This window comes from Corvus moneduloides, chromosome 3 (assembly GCF_009650955.1).
Source record: "Corvus moneduloides isolate bCorMon1 chromosome 3, bCorMon1.pri, whole genome shotgun sequence".
NCBI lineage: Eukaryota > Metazoa > Chordata > Aves > Passeriformes > Corvidae > Corvus > Corvus moneduloides.
In genome coordinates this window covers 89,004,370-89,023,063 of record NC_045478.1, presented here as the reverse complement: position 1 = coordinate 89,023,063, position 18,694 = coordinate 89,004,370, and the positions used below count along the sequence as shown (strand labels likewise).

The 18,694-nt window shown below is 41.6% G+C and overlaps 2 protein-coding genes across 16 annotated transcripts in view; one reads left to right on the top strand and one right to left on the bottom strand.

Annotated features, from left to right (window-relative positions):
• Positions 1 to 9,354, bottom strand: part of CEP170 (centrosomal protein 170) — a 95,672-nt gene extending 86,318 nt beyond the window's left edge. For 5 of the 10 annotated variants that reach the window (XM_032102657.1, XM_032102658.1, XM_032102659.1 and 2 more), the window contains exon 1: positions 9,156 to 9,350. The gene's annotated coding sequence lies outside the window, so the exon portion shown is untranslated. Of the gene's footprint in view, positions 1 to 9,155 lie in introns of all 10 variants that reach the window. The other 5 variants (XM_032102652.1, XM_032102656.1, XM_032102661.1 and 2 more) reach the window with 3 other exon arrangements.
• A 61-nt stretch (positions 9,355 to 9,415) lies between these two features.
• The window catches only part of SDCCAG8 (SHH signaling and ciliogenesis regulator SDCCAG8), a 109,030-nt gene continuing 99,751 nt past the window's right edge, over positions 9,416 to 18,694 (top strand). For 2 of the 6 annotated variants that reach the window (XR_004238881.1, XM_032102666.1), the window contains exon 1: positions 9,710 to 9,982. Coding sequence is in view for 5 of the 6 variants with exons in the window: in XM_032102666.1 (XP_031958557.1) it covers positions 9,916 to 9,982 (67 nt within the window). In the remaining variant the exon portion in view is untranslated. Of the gene's footprint in view, positions 9,441 to 9,709; positions 9,983 to 15,968; positions 17,994 to 18,694 lie in introns of those variants that run through there. The other 4 variants (XM_032102665.1, XM_032102667.1, XM_032102662.1 and 1 more) reach the window with 4 other exon arrangements.

The following is an 18,694-nucleotide window of genomic DNA, read 5'->3' as shown; positions in this document are numbered from 1 at the left end:
ACTCTTGTGCTCTTCTCCACTCCCGTAAACAAATGAATGGTTCCCAGAAGCTACACACCAATGTAGGACCGAAGCAAAAGACATGAGGCTGTGCAGCTGGGGCTGGGAGAAAAGGGAAGAACAGGGCAAGACCAGGACAGTCAGTTGCAAGCTCTGCTTAGGCTGCTACGAGAACACAAGGCAATTACACCAAATCTCCCTAAGCCTCACAGGACTTCCTATATTTAGATGAACCTATAGGAACTGTAAGTATTATTAATACAGAATCACAGAATGGCTTGGGTTGGAAGGGACCTCAAAGATCATGGAGTTCCAATCCCCCTGCCATGGGCAGGGGCACCTTCCACTAGAGCAGGTTGCTCAGGGCCCCACCCAGCCCAGCCTTGAACACCTCCAGGGATGGGGCATCCACCACTTCCCAAGGCAACCTGTTCCAGTGCTTCACCACAATTACTATTCAAATATAAAGTAGGTTTTTGTATTTATCCATTACAGATTAAAACTATATACTTTGTGAAATGTTTCAGTGTGTAATTTTATTCTTTTTTCACTTGCTCAACCATGTTTTGTAACACACCCAATGATCAAATCTTTACTCTCTCACCTCATGACGCAATAATGCAGTTGGTCTTCTAAATCTGTTTTAGATCAGTGACCCCTAATGTGAATAAGTATATTGAACAGAAAGAAAGGAAGAACTCCTATGAAAATAACTACATAAATAAAACAATACATGGATATTACAGAGTAAAATTTTTTGAAGGCCAATGGCATTGTCCCTCAAAAACCACAGAAGATAAAAATAGCAAGGCATAATGCTTTTATTGGTTTTGCAATGAAACTGCACCAAGGGAAAGACTCACAAAATCCAAGAACTCAAGGATCTTAATCTCTTAAAACTAGTCTTGTCCCACAGTGCTGTTCAAAGTAATTTCATTAACTATACTACAAATATAGTAGTACATTTGATAATATTAATACTTTCTAATGAAATTCAAGAGTTCCATTTGACTCAACTGGACAAGGAATGACTCATGACTTCCTGGTTCACTCTCACGTCTTGATGGTTCATCCTTTATTTTTACTGCCACATTTCAAAAGACTTTACTATATGCTATAGGCTGTCCAGACAACATCAAAAGGAATTCATCTTCTCAGGCATTTAAGTAAATGCCAGTCATATTAACCAAACCAACTGAAAATGGTTATTGTGTGGGGTACATAAATGAGGCAAGTAAAATTTGAGACCAAAAGCAACATCAGAAACGCTGGCAGAAAGAAACTTCTCGCTTCTTAACAAACTAGCACTCGAGCCATGACGAGCAAAAAAAACTTTTAAAGTACTTCAGCTATGTGCAGCTATTGAAAGGTGATTGTTGCATAAATGAGTTCTAGTTGTGTTACAAACCATGACCTCCTCGAAGCAAGTAACCAGGCAGCATTTTGAAACAATCCACGTGCAATGACAATCCTCCAAGAGTTCAATGCAAACCAGACTGGAGTATGAGTCTGCCCTAAGGCGGAAGTTGACTGTTGCTATTTGCAGCTTCAACAACGCAACACCTAACACGTTTCACTCTGACAGCTGAAGCTGCCAATAAAGTGTGCTAAAGAAAATAGCCACAATCAGGCCACAAAAATGGAGAAAAGCGAGGTGTGTTTGTTTAAGGGATGATAGAAAAAATACACATACAGTTTGCAAGACAATGACACGTCATCTAGAAGTTGCAAATACTGGAGAAAGTAACAGTCATTACAGGAAAACAGAAAAAGACAATATTGGTTAATGACAAGCAATAAACTTCCTACAGCAAGGTAAAGAATATAATGCAACAGAATTATATTGGGCTTTGTATTGTTGTGTAAGAACAGATCCTGCCATACACAGCAGTCATCTGCAGCACCTGAAGATGCACAGACTGCACTAAGACCTGAGACAGACAGAAACTTACTCACGCCTGAGGAAGCTAAAAATAAAATTCTGAATGAGAAGAAGAGCCAACAAAACAAACAGGGTATAAAGATTCAGCACAAAGTGGCAAACTACGATCATGGAAACAATGATACATTTTCTGCAATGGCAACCTTATTTCAAATATCGTTTCTGCCAAACTTAAAAAAGAATTTTAAAAAAGTTTGTGACATATCTGGGCTTTCAAGTGATTGACTCAATCTATGTCCAAGCTTAAGTTCAACCTGGTATTTTTTTGTGTGAATGTATTTTCCATTGCTCATTCTTGGTGCTCTTTTTTCTAGTTTTGTTTCGGTTTTGGTAGGGTTTTTCTTTTAAATATTTATTCTTTTTCACAATACTCTTACTGACTATATCCAAACTATACCTTTTCACTAATTTCAGTTCTGTGCCAGCAACATTATCTTTCTTACTGTTCTCCAACTAGGACAAAAACTAAAGAGAACAAAGCCACACAGTACTATCTGCAGAACAAGGAGAAAAAGCAAAAAAACATAAGCATGTTCATCAGAAGCCTCACTGAAGCTCCCCAAAAAACAACTGGAGACAATTCTCTACATCAGGAATCTGTTTTCAGATGAAAAACACCCATATGCTTCCAATCCTCATTTCAGACCCTGATGAGTTCATGCCTCTTTCTGATAGGCTATGTAATATGTATGTGTAGGACTGATAGTGGGCATGCAATTGCACCTCTCCGAAGAACACTCAGCAACAGTTAGGCATAGGATTCCTTGTAATATATTAGGACTGGACCTTGTCTAAAAAGAGATCACAAGGTGAATTTAAAAGCTGATTAATTAAGATTTGATTAATTAAAAATATGCTAGAAAATTTGTGACCAAAATGCTAATAGTTTGAACAAAAAGCATTTATTTAAACAAACAGGCAGGAATTATGGCATACTTAGAACTAATTAATTTCACGAAGGCTGTTAAAGATTCAAGTCTACAATGACTTCATCAAAATAAAGGCTCTACCCAATTATCACCAATCTGGCCCAATAAAATAATCAGCATGATGTTTAAATGGCTATGAGAGCATGATGACTGAGCAATATTTAGAAGAAAAACAGTTTTTGAAAGAGACCTTTTATTCTGTCCATCAACAAGAACTGTAAAAGTAAAACAAACACAAAATGACCACCGAGGGCAATATTATCTGTAACAGGAAAAAAATGTACAGGTTCCGTAATTCTTATGTCAATAAGTTGCCATCATTGTTCAAAACTCTCTGCTAATGCAAAAGCTGAACAAAAAGTTCTGGGTTCTCAGTGGTTCCTCAAAGCCTTCCTGAATAATTTCTGCTTAAAATTAAAAAAATATTTGTAATAGCCAGTTTCACAGTCAACTTAAAGCTAAAATTCAAGCTGTGCTTTTGACTGGTGAATCACCTCAAAAAGTCATTCCTACAAGAAGGGTCTCACCCTCATTTTACCTGACTATCCCCTCTGGAAACCAAGCACAATAAAAAGAAAACATGACCATTTAAAGAAAGAGGAGATGGATGGCCAGAAGAGTAATCATCATTAATCTCACAAAACTGGGACAGCTTTTTGCAATTAAAAAAAAACTGTAAAAAACCAATAATTTAATTATTGAATTAGGCTGATCTATAGTTGAACATGAATAAAAAATTAGGCCATTTTTATTGAATTGCCTTTTCAAGACTCAGTTGAAGAAATTAAGAACAAGTCGAAGGAACAATCCTTAACAGAAACTATGTCTGACTCAAAAGTTTGAAGCAGAAAATAGATGAGAGGCTAGCAATGCCTCAGCAGAAACTACCAAATATTGCTTGCACCTTTTTCAACTCTGCCTTGGCACCAGGTTATACCTATTCTTGGAGAAAAGACACTGAGTGTAAGTCAGAACAGAGGTCCATCTATGTGGTCATTTTTAGGAAAACTCCAAAGGAAAAAAGAAAAAGAAGTAAAACTACAATATTACCCATGAAGTGTTTTCTGTTTATTAAATTAAACTATGAAATTAAGTAGAATAATTCCTGACATCAAGATTCCTGTGATGATACAGTTGCACAGGACTAAATAATGAGCTAGGTCACAGGGTAGAGAGAAGGTAGAATTAATATAAGCAGGAAAAATGTATGTTATGAGAAAACTGAAAAGGTATCACAACACTCTAACTTCCTGCATTTTTCTTCCTAATTCTGAAATGCGATCCACTTCGAGAAGACAAATAAGAGAAAATTGAAAAGGCTTTGGTTTTGAACACAGAATAGAATGCGTATTTAGATGGCCAAATATTTGCAAATGAATAGAAAGATCATCAACAAAATTATTTGGGCATGTAATTTTGAGGGAAAAGTTGCAAGTACATCTGATTTAACGCACTGAGTGTATTACTACTTTCAGACCATAATGACTTGCTAATGGATTGATTACAAGTTTTTCATATACCACAGCTGAAGACTAACTAAATACTCCATGCACAAAGAAACATCTTGGAAATGCCAGGGAGTGGCACCACTTCTGTTATTTTGTCTCTGAAAAGCTCAATAATTGCAGTTCTTCCTGGAAAGAAACAAAATGAGCAGAACCAGAATTTTATTTGGAATTAAGTACAAAATGAGATCTGGAAAATGCACCACACAGACTTCAGAAGACTCAGCTATTTGTCAAGGACAATACCATCTTAAGTTTCACTGACTAGATCAGAATATAAAACATTTTAGTTCAAAACAATGGAAGCAAGAAAACAGAGGACCCTGTTACAAGAACACCAAACCTTGCAATAAAAGCAGCAGAACCAACCAAAAAAGCTAGACAGTATGAGGGCTGCAGTTGTTGCAGCTGAATCAGCCCACTAGACCCACCAGTGCATGATGCTGAAGCTCTGAAAAGCACCTAGCTAAGGAAAAGTCTATTTTTTCAGTAACAATTTCTCAGAGGAGAAGAAGAGAAGGAGAAACAAAGCTGATGGATTTGCTGGGCTCCCATGTAAAAAATTTATCACATTCCATTCAGGGAATAAAAAGAAAAACCATGTTTTAATCTCTGTTTTGAATAAAAAACCCCACAATTTCTCTAAACCCCTACTTATTAGCACCTTCCTACAATTCACAAAACCCACACACCTCAAAACTAGTAAATAGGAGAGCCAAAACTACGGAAATACTTGAAAATTTATATCCTTAAATTCCACAAAGGAGAAGATACCAACATTAGCCTGGAACAAAAATCCTGCTTATCCTAGTACAAAGGCCACAACACTTAACAGAACTACTTGTTCTACCTCCTTTCACGTTTACTCTCCAGAGAAACATTTTTTTTCTTCCAGTGATAGGTTCTGAATGTTCAGTCTTGTGGCTGTGGACATTTTACATATCAAGGACCTCAAATAAAGACTAACAGAACAAACACAGTATCTTAATTTTTTGTTTTCTTGTATTTATACATAACCCACCTCCTCTCTGACTGCAGTAGCCTGCAGTGGTGCAGTGGACATCCATATGGGACAGTAAAGTAGATTAAATGTATCTTTGCTACTGGAAAAATGAGTATTCCCCTCTTCCTGGCTTGACACTGCCATCCCCATTCTGTGTACTTGCTCTGGCACTCATCTGGCCACACAATAAGATAATTCAATTTGCCAATCCAAGGGAGGAAGGAAAAAAAAAAAGAGCAAAACAAAAAGAAATAGTGTTCTGCTGGGTTAGTGGAGTGAATTAACTTCTCATGTACTTCGAAAACTACCAGAGTCACTGCAACAAAGCAGTGCAGCCATGCTGTACCAAACCCAAAGAAGAGGGAGTAACTGGGAATACTCCATGCAAAGGCATTAAGATATGAGAACGACGAGTCAGCCTCTTTAATATCCACCCACTCCCTTACTTCTCACCCACAATCGAAGAGCCGGCAGGAGACACTTCAATTTCAGAGATGCAGCACTGAGTACATTCCCAAACACAGGTCTCCCCATCTGCAATCTAATTATGTCAAAAATCTACTAAAATATAATTGTGGCTTTTATCTGAAACCTCTAGGACAAGCTAGTTTTGACGTAATATATGATAAAAAATTATATATCCTAATTTAAAATATAAGGGGTTTTTGAAGGTCAAACACAATTTTAACTAAAAAGATCATTCTACCTACAAATGCACCTGTAGAATAAAAACAGCCTCCCAGCTTTTTGGCAGTAGAGTCAGGAAATTAAACTACAGGACAGAACTAGGCATTTGCAATTTATTTTAGTATTTTTTAATATTTTTATGCATGTATAACTGCACAACAGACATACATGAAGTTGTTTAAACAACTCTCTTCCCACCCTTATTTGCATGCATTATTACACTGTTACAGTTTAAGTCACGTAATCACATACTGTCCTGCCCCATTCAACGCCCTAGCTAGACTGTGATCCAGGGAAACATTAGCATTGTGCACTGAAGGAAGCTGCTCTCAGTAGACCAGTCCCTGGAAAATGAGTGGATATGCAAGGATCAATACTAGAATGCAAGACGTGCAGCTGCTCAGTAAGAGCATCACAAACCTACCACACAGTGAAAGGCCCCCACAGGCTCAATTAGCGCAGTGAAGATGCACACCTTAGAGGAGATAAACACATCTAACCCCAGCTCCCAGCTAGCAGACTTGAAGCTCCATCCCTCAGTCACAAACAACTTCCTTTTCTCAAATTGCAGTCTCTTGGTCACAACAGAATCAATCTTTACTACATTATGTAGCATATCCTTCAAAAAGGGGGAAGTATCACTGCGTCCTTTCACAATCTCACAAGTGCTAGAAGCTGACAGAATTTACTTGTAGAAAACCTATCTGCATGTCTTCCATATTTGACTCCCCAGTTCACAATTTTCTAAAGAAAAAAACAGGATTTCACAGTTTTTCTTTGCTTTCTAGCTAAAGTAAAAACAATCTGTTGTACCGCAGTTCCATTCTGCCTGCAAAGCTAAGAAAAGCAGTGCTAACATGGACACTGTCCTGTTAAGAGAATCAAGGAGATACTATGGTATCAATATACATTAAATACCTTCTCTCTGCAATTGCAAGAACTGGAAATGGTACTGCAAAATCCATTTCTGCAACTCCTCATGCCTTGGGTTTCATTCCAGGCATTTGAGAAAGCTTCCAAGCTCTCACCTACAACCAGACATAGACTTTACCAGTTCATTTTCATAACCTGGCTCTTTTCTGACTTGTATGTTATCACCAGAATTTTGAAGAAATTTTGCCTGTCAAGTCCATTACAGCAGATGAAACACAATCTGTGAACCCACTGTTTTTTTCAAAAGTCAGATTAAACATGGGAAATAGCCATATGTCAGAACCACTCCCCAAACAATGCACTGTCATGCCAAAGTTTGGTAACAACTTACAAGTCAGAAGGTTTCTCTTCAAAAGAATTAAAGAAAGCGTTTTTATCTGATCCATTACAAATAATGTCTAGATTCTTGATATTTTGACAAAATGCTTTGTATCCCCAGCTGCACTACTCTCTCTATTCAGCCAGCCTTCCTGACCTTCATCAGACAAAGGGAAAAAAAAAGCCAACAGAACAGAACATTTACATGAACGTAACAAAGTGTTTAAAAAAGTGATAATCAAAGAGTGAAGGAAGATTCTTTGCAGTGTTTATATTTAACTTTTTCTCCATTAAATAAAATTTAAAGTTGAGGAGCTTCCATATCAGCAGAGTTCAGCAAGACAGACTTCTCAACATCTGGACATAAAGGAATTCCCAGAGGAAATTAATCATAGGAAATCACAGCATATTTAATCTGTCTCCGTTCAGTTTACAAAAACTGTCCCATCCCATATATCATTTTACAGACGCACGCCCAGGGCCAAGAACGCTGTCACAATGCCTTGAATGGCATTCCAAAGGAGAAAAGATGATCATCGCAGTGCTAGAACAGGTTTTATTCTTTCAAAGTACTTAAATATTTTATGAGTACCTTTGCTTTCACAGGGAAGAAAATAATTTCCTCCAAGTGCAGATCAGTGGATGCTATCTAATCGCTTGTCACAAGAAGGCAGTCCTTATGTATCTGCAACTCATCAGCATAGCATCTACATCTCATTTTTTTTTCCATCAAGCCGTGAGCATTGATGGGCTAATTGTCGGCTTACGTTAAAAAAGCGCTCAAAACACGGCTGCAAATGCTGGCAGGCAGCGCACGCCCAGCCCGCCCGGGTCCCGCCGCCGCTCCCGGCTCACACGGCCCCTCTGCCCGGCGGCTGCGGGGCGCCCCCGCCCCGCCCCTCCCGCCCGCCCGCTTCCTCCGCTGCGACGCCGCTTTCTGCTCGAAAATCGCCATCGGGTTTTTGTTAGCGCAGTAACCCGTTCGTCCCCACGGCGGGCACACAAAGTGGGCTCGGGCCGCTCCTCGTCATCGGGGACAAAAACCCTGATTCCATGTTTTTCCCTGGAAGCGCCTCGAAGGAGGAAAAGCTCACGCCTTCGGGAGGATATTTTGGGAAGAAGGGGACCTGACTCGTCGGGTGGAAATGCGCAATACGAGAAAAGGCGAAACCCGCAGAATATCTCCATCACCCTTTCACAGAAGACATTATTTTACGGAGAAAGGGGGAAACGCCGCATCCCAGACGAAGGGCGTCACTGATTTTTAAATCCGGAGAAACACGCCGCCTCCAACCCCGGGGCAGTCAGTGAAAGAGGGCAACTCAAAAATAAAAAAAGAAAAAAAAAAAATTAAATCTCTGGAAACGTCTCCGCTGGAACCGCGGAAATCCGCCCGCGGGAGGGGAGGCTGCGCAGCCCCGGGGTTGGGTGGATGGGTGGGTGTGCCGGGGTCGCCCCACGGGCAGAAAGGGCCAGGGAGCCGCGGGAAGCGGCATCCAGCAGCACCAAATGCCAGATATGGGATGCCGTCCGCGTCCCGCCTGAGGCGATGCCTCCTAGCACCGGCGATCCCCCCGCGCCGACGAGGGGAAAGGAAGGCGGGGGCGCGGAGCAACCGACGGGCCCGGCGGGGACGGGGGAGGGGGAGCGGGCTGTGCCCAGACCGTGCTGCCTCCCCCTCCGCCGGCCGCAGCCGCCCGCGTCCCGGCCGGCGGGCACCTCCTGACACAATAGGCACCGGGCGGACCCGCGGCGCGACCGCGGCCCCTCTCCCCGCCACGGCTCCCGCCCGACACGCAGCCCAGGGCGGCGGCGGCGGCAGCATCATCCTCACTCACCCCTCCGAGGAGGCTCGCCGTGCCGGGGAGGGGCCGTCGCTAGCGGTTGCTCAGCGAGCCGGCATCCCGCGGGATGCGGGAGCGAGGGCGGAGCACTCGGTGTCCCTCTGGCAACGGCCCCGGCGTTATTCCCGGCACATAGCGGCGGGTAACGGCACCGCGCACTGCGCCGCACGGCGCACGCGCCGAGGCCGAGCGGCGGCGGGGCCGCGCTGCGCCTGCGCCGCCCGCAGACAATAGCGCTCCCCGGGCTGCGGGCGCTCCCCGCGCGGGCGATGGCGGGAGGTAAACGGCGCTTCCCGCCCCGATCCGCCCCGGCCGTGACGGGACCGGCGCTGAGCCCGCTGCCGGCCCGAGGGCGTAGGCGGACGAGATGTGCTGTGCGCAGGCGCGACTGCGGCCGCGATCCACAACAAAGGGGAGATGGGTTGCGGCGACCACCCTCCCCCCGTTGCCGGGAGAGGGCGGGGTCAGGGGCTCCGCCTCCCGCAACACGGTGCATGCCGGGATTTGTAGTCCTGGCGGCGGCATTCCCGCCATCGGGAGGCGCGACGGGCTCCCGGCGTTGCCAGGCTCAGCTGCGGCGGCCGGCGGCAAGGGCTGGCGATCAGGAGCCGGAGGGAGTCCCACAGGTGGCTCCTCCGAGAGCTCATAGCGGGAAGGCCGAACGGGTGGAATTACTGTCCCCCAGCCTCGCCGCGGGGAGCCCCCGGTGTCGGGGGACAGCGCCGGCTGCTCCCCGGTAGCCAGCGGCGTCCTGATGCGGGCGCCCCGCGGGGAGCGCGCCCTGGAGGAGTCCCTGGAGCGGTACCAGAGGCGCCTCCGAGGTGAGCGGCACCGGCGCGGGGTGAGGGCGGGCCGCTCCAGCCGCCGCCTGGGTCTGCCGGCGGGCTGCGCCGCGCCCGGCTGCCCCCGCCCCGCGGAGCGCCCCGGCCGGGCTGGGACAGGCGCGCGGCTGCCGGCGCCGCTGGCGGCAGCACGGAAGTTGCGCCTGGTGCTCCCCACACCCGATCGCCGGCGCCGGTCTGGCTGTGACACGCGCTCGTCTCACCGTAACTCGGCTCGGTCAGGACCGCTGCTGCTTCGGGCGCGGGTTTGGTTCGTGTGAGGGTTTTGGCCATCCTTGAAGCATCGGATTCTAGTAGTGGTAAAGATGAGGGTACAAATGGATTCTAATGAGAGTGGTTATTTCCCACGTCATCGAGTGTTTTCATACCTGCCACTTAGTCCAAGAAGCGTGGTATATAGCCTGACAGAGAGTACCTGAATCTGTCAGCCGTGACACCTGGGCTTTACCAGCTTTCAGATTGTCACTGCCTGGGCAAGGTAATGTCCGAATTCTGAAGAAAGCCAGTGAATAGTTTGCGGGTAAATGAAGTTCTGGTGCGAAAAGTTGTGTTCTGAGCACAGCACCCCCACATGGCCTGTTGTATGTTTCCTGTGTCATAGGAAACAACATTGCCAAAAAAAAAAAAGATGAAAGGATAGAACAATGGAAATACTTTCAAATAGCTATTTGATACTCGATTTTCAGCAAGTATTTTATCTTTCTTTCTCAAAAGTGCATCAGTTCTTTACATTGGCGATAGATTTCATTTGTCCCAGAAGACAGAGCTTCGAGGAATAATTTCTGTTTACTTTTCCTGTAGATGAAATGGGCATGGTAATGGTACTTGACGCTTACAGTTAACAGTTGCTGCAGAACAGTTAGGATGACAAATATCAGGGCTGTTTAACTGTGTGTAAGACTATTAGAGCTGACCATATCTAATGGATACACTGGATGCATGTATTCTCTTCAGACAATTTATTTTCATTTTTTCTTTTTCTAACTGGATTCCCTTACACTGGATCCATTATATTTGTTTAATAATTTCAGAACGTGAATTTCTGATGAGCCTTTCCCCTTTACATTCTTGGAAACAAGAATTTTCTTTTCATACAATGCCAAGGTAGTTTTGATTTCATTCATCCAGGGGTGCCTCTCAGGAGAAATCAATATGGTGATGCACAAACATAGCCCCAATACAGGGTGATATAACTTAAGTTCCGTTCTTTTCTCAAAGAACCTCTTTATTTCTCAGTGATGTACAATTTTTAACTCTTTTGTGCTGTACAGCATTTTTCAAATCATTACTACCAGTGTTAGGAATTCACTGTAGGACAAACAGGTCATCATTACTCTCAAAGCTGTCAAATCTAATGCTTTACCTATTTCTCTTATACAGTTATGCAGCTTGAGATTTTCCTCCCCATTGAGATAATTCCTGTCATCTGGGTTCTACAATTTTAGGTGACATGCTTTGAGCATTATTTGATGTGTTTGAAATAAAGCATTCTTAACCTGCCTGTAATGCTTGACATTATCTGGATCCAAGTTGAGCTCATGGCAACAGGTTTTCACCACCCAGAACTGGACACCAGAAGAATCACTTTACAGCCTTACTCAGTTTGATGGAAGGGTGGATAAGTTCTGAAAGAGTAACTGATTATTTCAGTGCAGTGTCCTTTGTTGCAAAGGGAAATCCCTCAGAAGACAGGGAGCCTGAGTGTTCAGTAAACTGTGTCTGGTGGCCAGAGGGCAGAAAGCTGGACCAGAAAAACCTGATTAAGACCTAACTGGTCTTGGAGCTCAACAGAGAGGCTTTGATAAAATGACCAAGGTTCTATAATGTAGCTTTTCCTGACCTTGTATAATGTAAGTCTGTAATGCTGCATGTAGTACTGAGTTAAGAGGGTGGTATTTGTACAGCTGGGGTTATTAGGTTACTTTGTAAACTATCACGTAATTGAGACAATTTCAAATGAACCTTAAGAACTTTAGGAGATAATATTTCTAATAAAAAGTTATTCTCAGGGGAGTAGAGGTATTTTGCAAAGGAGAATCAGTGGTGTGCTGCTGTATGCACGTTAATAACTGAAAATTTACAGGCATAATGTGAATGCCCAGTGGTCCTTCTACTACACCACCGCCAAGACCAGAGCATGATGCCTTTCTGTGACTTTCCCCTTTTCTTCTACAGCAGTAAATTGAGAAGACTATTTAGAGTCGACTTCTTTGTTTCTGGCATATTTCTGGTTTGAACAGAGAACTATTAGCTTATTTTTAATGTTGAGTTTTCTGCCTCTTGAGTAAAGAGCATTGGCTCACTGTTGGACCTGAGACCGTATAAGAGCAGGAGCAAAGGAGGGGCAAACCATCCTTTATAGGTACTGAGCCTGATACAGTCATCCTGTCTGCCTCTAGTCTGCCCTAGGAACTTGGGGAAATTACATTCTGTATTCCACTGCATTGCTGAGTGCAGTGTCCTACATATTTCAGAGAACGGAGATGCAAACTCTGAGAGAAACAGATGAAAATATAAGACTTTTACAAATAAAGTTTCATTTTGTGGCTGTTTTATGTGGTTCCAAAAATAAAACAGGAGAGATGGGAAGTCAAAGCCATCTTAGAAAAAATGAGTATGTAGCCCAGTTTCCATCACAACAAGTTAGCTGTGACACTGAAGCAGCTAAGAATTACATTCTAAATTGTTTTTTGCTTAGCCTTTTTATTTTTATCTAGCAGTTGTTTCTAGGTATTCTGAACATAAAATGTTCTTTTAGGGGTGGAGAATCTGTCAAAAGGAACTGGGCAATGCGGCTTTCACATGTGAGGGTTTCTATACCTTAGGCAAGTGCTTTATGCTCCACATAAAGCGCTTGGTTTAAGAACTCGTGACAATGACTGCTGCAGCTCCAGAGAACCCTGTGTTTTAAAGATGATAGCTTGGTAAAAGTTGTGCTGAAAACTGCCTATTTCTCATATAATACAAAGCAACAATAGAGACCAAGAAACCAAATCAAAAGGATTCATTATTTTGAAACAGCTGAGCATTTCACACATCTTGGGATATTTTGAGGCCTGACTAATGAACAGCCTGGTGGTGCTCATTGCTGCATGTAAAATCCTAGCAGCACAGGTAGTGATAGATAGGATACTTTTAGTCTCAAAACTGCCATATAGTGTGTTACTTCCATGGTAGCATACCTGTGTTTGGCAGCCAATAAAGAAGAATAGCTGCATGTCAGAATGGGAAGTAAAGTAAGTTCCAAGATGTGCTAAACAAAAAAAAATCTTATAACCAAATTCTCAGTTTCAGTATTTTTCAGCAGTTACTTGACTGAAATGCTATCCCAGAAGAGTTAATATGATACTATATTTTAGATTTTTAGTTGTCAATAGAAGCAAATGTTGATCTAATTTTGGACAGGGAAGTTTTTTTTAAATTGACATATTCTTTCTGTTTTCACTAACTTGTCTAGTTGTCTGTTTTGTCAGTTACTGTTTCACAAAAATTCTACAGTGGTTTGGTTTGGGTTTTTTCAAGACCTAAAGAATCGGTGTAATTCCTTTAATTTTCTAATGCTGTTTGCTGATTGGGAACCATGAGATATTAGAAAGTGATGCTGTTTGTTGAATTTACAGCCAACTTCATGTTCTTGTAGACATTATTAGAACTGGACTGTTTGCTTTGGGTGACAGACTTACAACTTTTTCATAGAGTTGCCACTTGTTTTCTTCAATTTATGTTGCTTAATGCCTCCACCAGCTGGAGTTATTTTTCGCGTCTTTCAGGCAATTCTGTTGTTTTGGATGATTGGTTCTTTTGCTCCCAGAGTATTTTCTATGGCATTTCCGAGTCCATGAATGAGGTAGCTTTGGTGCTTTCATTTAAAGGAGTACTCTTTTTAAAGAGTTCTGTGCCGTGCCTGAAAAAACATCTCTTGTTTAGGCAATGCTAACCCAGTTGAGTGCCTTCTGGGGTTTTTTTCTGGTTTGACTTCAATGGCAAATTGTTCTTACACTGACCTTTTTTTTGTTTTGTTTTGTTTTGTTTCCCCCAAAGCTGATGACTACTTTGGAAATATAGCTACCTTTTTCATGTTGTATTTGACTTCTGAGTCTCCTGACTCTAGTTTCTATGTTTTTTTCTTTTGACAAGTTGAATGGATCTTTGATGTGTCTCCAATGTAAAAAAAAAATTGTTCAGGAGTATTATTGACAATCCCATATTAAAAAAAGAAATATACCATTTATATTTATACAAAGATACTTTTCTGGAAAAAGGGATAACTATATTATATTTCCAGGGAGTACTACTTAGGTTTTGTAGTGACAGTGAATACAGCAAATAACTGTAGTTATCAATGCTTCTTTCAGGGCATTGACGTGTATTTATTCATCATGTAGAATATATGTCATGTGCTTTTTGAATGTTAACTTGTGTTTCAGTCATGGCTCTATTGGTTTTGTCTAAAGTATTATGCTTAATTGGACTTAGTCTAGTCCAGAGGTGCATTCAAGTTTTGATGAAATGAGGGATAGGATATCTCTGTACCTGGAATAGTATGGTCTTGATCCTGGATTAGGATCATATCGCTGTCTCTGGCCCTGCAGCTTCTGTGCCGGAGTGCGAGGTGTAGCGATCTCTAAAAAGCGTCTCCAAAGCGAAGCCGCTCAGCAGGATCAGCCACACACGCTCACACGTGTGCATGCACAAATGCACGGGTAGATGCAGTAATATGGCTCAATGGCAAAGAGGCAGGAAGGGTCTTGCATAGATTTCCACAGACGCAGTTTATTCCTACCATGCTGTGGAGGGTTCTAGAGGCAAAGACCCAGAACAACGAAGAACTCAAGCTTAAGTACGGGCGTGGGGCTAGCAGCAGAAACCAATGATCTGAGGGCACAGGGGTACAAGGCAGGACTAGGGAATGGGGACCCATGGGGAAGCTCTGGGGGAGTGGTGAGGGGCAGAGGCCAATGGGGGAACCTGGAGTGGAGAACCTTCTATGGCATGGAACATATTAGGTAGCAAGGGAGCAGAGCGGCCAACAGCCAGCCAGGAATGCAGAACTGGGGTAGATTACCATAACAGAACAAAGCATTCGGGGAGAGGCTTCTTTTGACACCATGATCTGACAGAACTCTGTGGTGCCAGGGACTGTCTTACCGAGAACTCTCTCTGTCCCTTGTCCCAGAGGCTAACTGGCCACCGCAGGATCACTTGTTGCTTCTGTCCTTTAAATAATAAGCAGTAATATATTTTGGTTTTTTGATGTTTGGTCAGCTGTGTATTGCTGAAGTGTTAGAAAAGTTGTCTGCCTGTCCCAGGCAAGAGCTGCCTGGGATTTACACGTGATAGTTGGCAACTTGGCAGCATTTTCATGGAGCAGTTGTCTTTTTTATGTATTGAGTTTGATCCCTCAAGTTTGGCTGCTAGCTTGTCATTTTACCTAATCATGTCAGATCTCTTAAACACTGAAAACCAAAGAGCTTAATAGTAAGTAAGTTTTATTTTTTGAAGTTTCATCGACATGAGTCCAATTTCATTTATATCCTCAGCTGTTCCAATAGGAAATAGCACTTCAGTGATGTTTTATCGTAGAACAGGAACACGTTTGGATTGTTTTTGTAGAGTCTTGTTAAGACATAGAAAAGTACGATGCTGATTGATTTTGATACGCAAAATCATAGTGCTGCATGTGAGCAGTTTTTGCAGTATGTTTTCACTGAGACCATGCTTCTATAAAATGTACTATTACAGGAGGAGCTTAACCAAAAAAGATTGAATGTGGAAACACTTAGAACTTAATTGCTTCTGAATTAATTAAAAAATTAATCATGTTGTCTTTAAACAAAGGTTTTGCATCTTTTTATCCTTTGCTTTTAAACAGTGGGTGTTTTTTCAATTTCTTTTGTATTTAAAAAGAATATTTTTAATATTAGAATATTTATTTGGCAGAAACAACAAACAATCTTTCTACTCATTGGTGCATTATCTTTTATCCTAATGCCCAAAATCATGTTCCTTACTTTGGAAAAATGCTATAATGTACTTATTCCCTTTTAGGCATCCAGTTCAACTCTTAGTGAAGTAAGTGTTGGCTGTTTTGTATCTGGTGAATGTAAAGCCACACCACTGGGACCTCCTAATTCCCAGTGGTGAGTGTTTTGCCTATGGCAGCAGCACTAGTACTTTGGAAATAGGCAAGCTTTTAAGAAATTAAAGCAAATACTTGATGACACTTTCAAGAGTGTGGTGACATTATTTCAGAGGCAGGAAAGCGTAGCCAAAAAAAACTGCATTAGTGTGCCACTGATAATTGTTTTAATGTGTTTCACTACTACTGCCCTGTATGTTTATGGGAAAAAAGGACAGAGTGTAAGAAGATCTGTGTTATCCTTGTGGATAAAGTAGTAGCTTGGAGTTCAAAATACTACAAAGAGAGAGAAGTTCTGGGAAAATGAATATATATGAGCTTGGTTGGTTATGGTTTGGTTTCCTTTGTTGTTTGTCCCCTGGCTGTGGAGCAAATATTGATACTCTGGGGTTCTCTGACAGACATCAACAGGGAATGGGGAAATGAAGGAGCTGTATTGCTATCAGATGACACACCACATAATAAATGACATACAACACTTCTTGGCAACAAATGATTGCAACATAGTTCACTAAGTATCTTAGCATTTGCATCAGGGAGATACTTCTGCCATTTCTCAATTAGCTCTTCCGCCCTCATAGCATCCTGGAATGTTCAAGAAAGGATGAAGACCTCAAGTATGCCAAAAGTGAAATATTTGACCTAAACCCTTCTTTTTTGAGTCATTGCCTTGTGAATTGTATTCGGGTTTGTTTTACTAAATTATGACTGTTTAAAATATGCTTTTTATGCCTTCTTTTACATTAAGTCCATTAAAGGGTGGAGAAACCAGAAATGGTGATGTGAGCCCTAAGATAACTGGGCTTTAAAAAGAAGTGCTGAGAAAAGATTAATAGGTCAGAAATGGGTCAGGTTACTATTAAAAATTAGCATTGCTAAAAAGAGTGATGGTTGGCATACTGGACTGAGAACATGTTCTTAAATATAATGCTTTTTGGGGGCTTATTTGTATTTTATAAGTTGTTGGTAAGTTACAACCAAGTAAAGAAGACTGAAAAAAATGGTGGAAACCATTTCAGTGGGGAAAATGTCAGTTTCTGAGCTTCAGTCAAGATGCAGTGAACTTGAAAATACAGATAAAGTGAAGGCTGAAATACTTATCTAACTTTTGTTTTCTGACTTGAACTGCTATTTACCTTTCTATTTGGAAGAAAAGAGCTATTAACATTTTTACAGCAACCTATATTCTGAGGCATGTCTTCTGAATTCTACCTAGCAAATGCTTAACTGTGATTATTATTTGAAGGATTTTTTGCCAGTGACAAGAAATATTTTTAGCTATGTATGCATCATATCAATTTAGAAATTACAAGCATGTAAAAATTAATTAAAGATGTGTGTTGGAAAGGTTACCATTTTTCTAATTGTAGCAGTTACTCCAATAAAAGATGTTTCCTTATAACCTTGGCTTACAAGAGTGAAATTGCTGTTCTGTGGGCATTTATACCTAAAAGTTTCATAGTGTTATAGTCTTACGGAAGAGTAGCCCTGCAAAGAATTCAGGGCTAAACGAAGAAAATGGCTGTAATTTCCTGTTTCTGAAAGTCAAGTGAGGTTTTGAGAGTGTGGGGTTTTGTTTTAAATTAAAATTATTAACTATTAATGAAACTTTTCTGATTCAGAGGAGTTGTGACTGATAGTCACAAATGACTATGACATTACTGAGGAGAAACACAAACAAGTGTCCTTGTACTCCGTGAAGTGGCTGTGAAGGGTGTTGGAGGACTGTCTCACCCTTTGTGACTGACGCTCTGTGACTGACGTATGGGCCATTTTCTTGGTTCACTTGGCATTACAGCAGAACCTGGAGATCCTGCTTTGTTCAACATTGCATGAAGCCATACTACTCAGGTTACTACTCTGTCTTCTCTGGGTAGTATATACATTGCTTACTGGGGAGCAAATGAACTAACCATCTCACAACTACATTGGCAGTTGAAATAGAGAAGTAATAAGTGAGTTGTCTGAGGTCCAGTGCTGCAAAGTAGATCTATCCTTATCTAAAACCAAGCCCATATTTTGTGATTTCCAATTCAGTTTTTATCTCTTAGCTGCAAATCGCTCAAATTTCTTTCTTGGCATATTGGAAATGTTCAGCTTTATCAGAGTGATATGGCATTTATGATTGGCATTTATGATTTCTGTGAAGTCAGCTGAATCAAATAAAAAAATTAGAAAAGGAAGAAAAATATATTGAACATTAGATAAGACCTTTACTATATCATCTGTCAGTAAGTCAGTTCTTGAAAATATTTCTATTCACCTGGATAGAGGTTTTCTGTTGTGTTTGTAGGGTTTTTTTCTAGAATCGTGTGTGTTGTTATTTATTTTTCACACTTGTTCAGAAGTCATTGGTCTTTTTTAAATAACTGTTTTATGTTGGCTTGGTTTGCTGAGTTACTACTTCATTTACTCAGGTATTTGTTTCATTTGTGATACATTGCTTTGTAATATATGGTGGCACCACTAAAATGCAAAAATATTGTTCTTGGTTTCCAGTCCTGCATATTGTACAAAATGCAGCATGAGAGTTAGGTTCATTGAAAAGTATG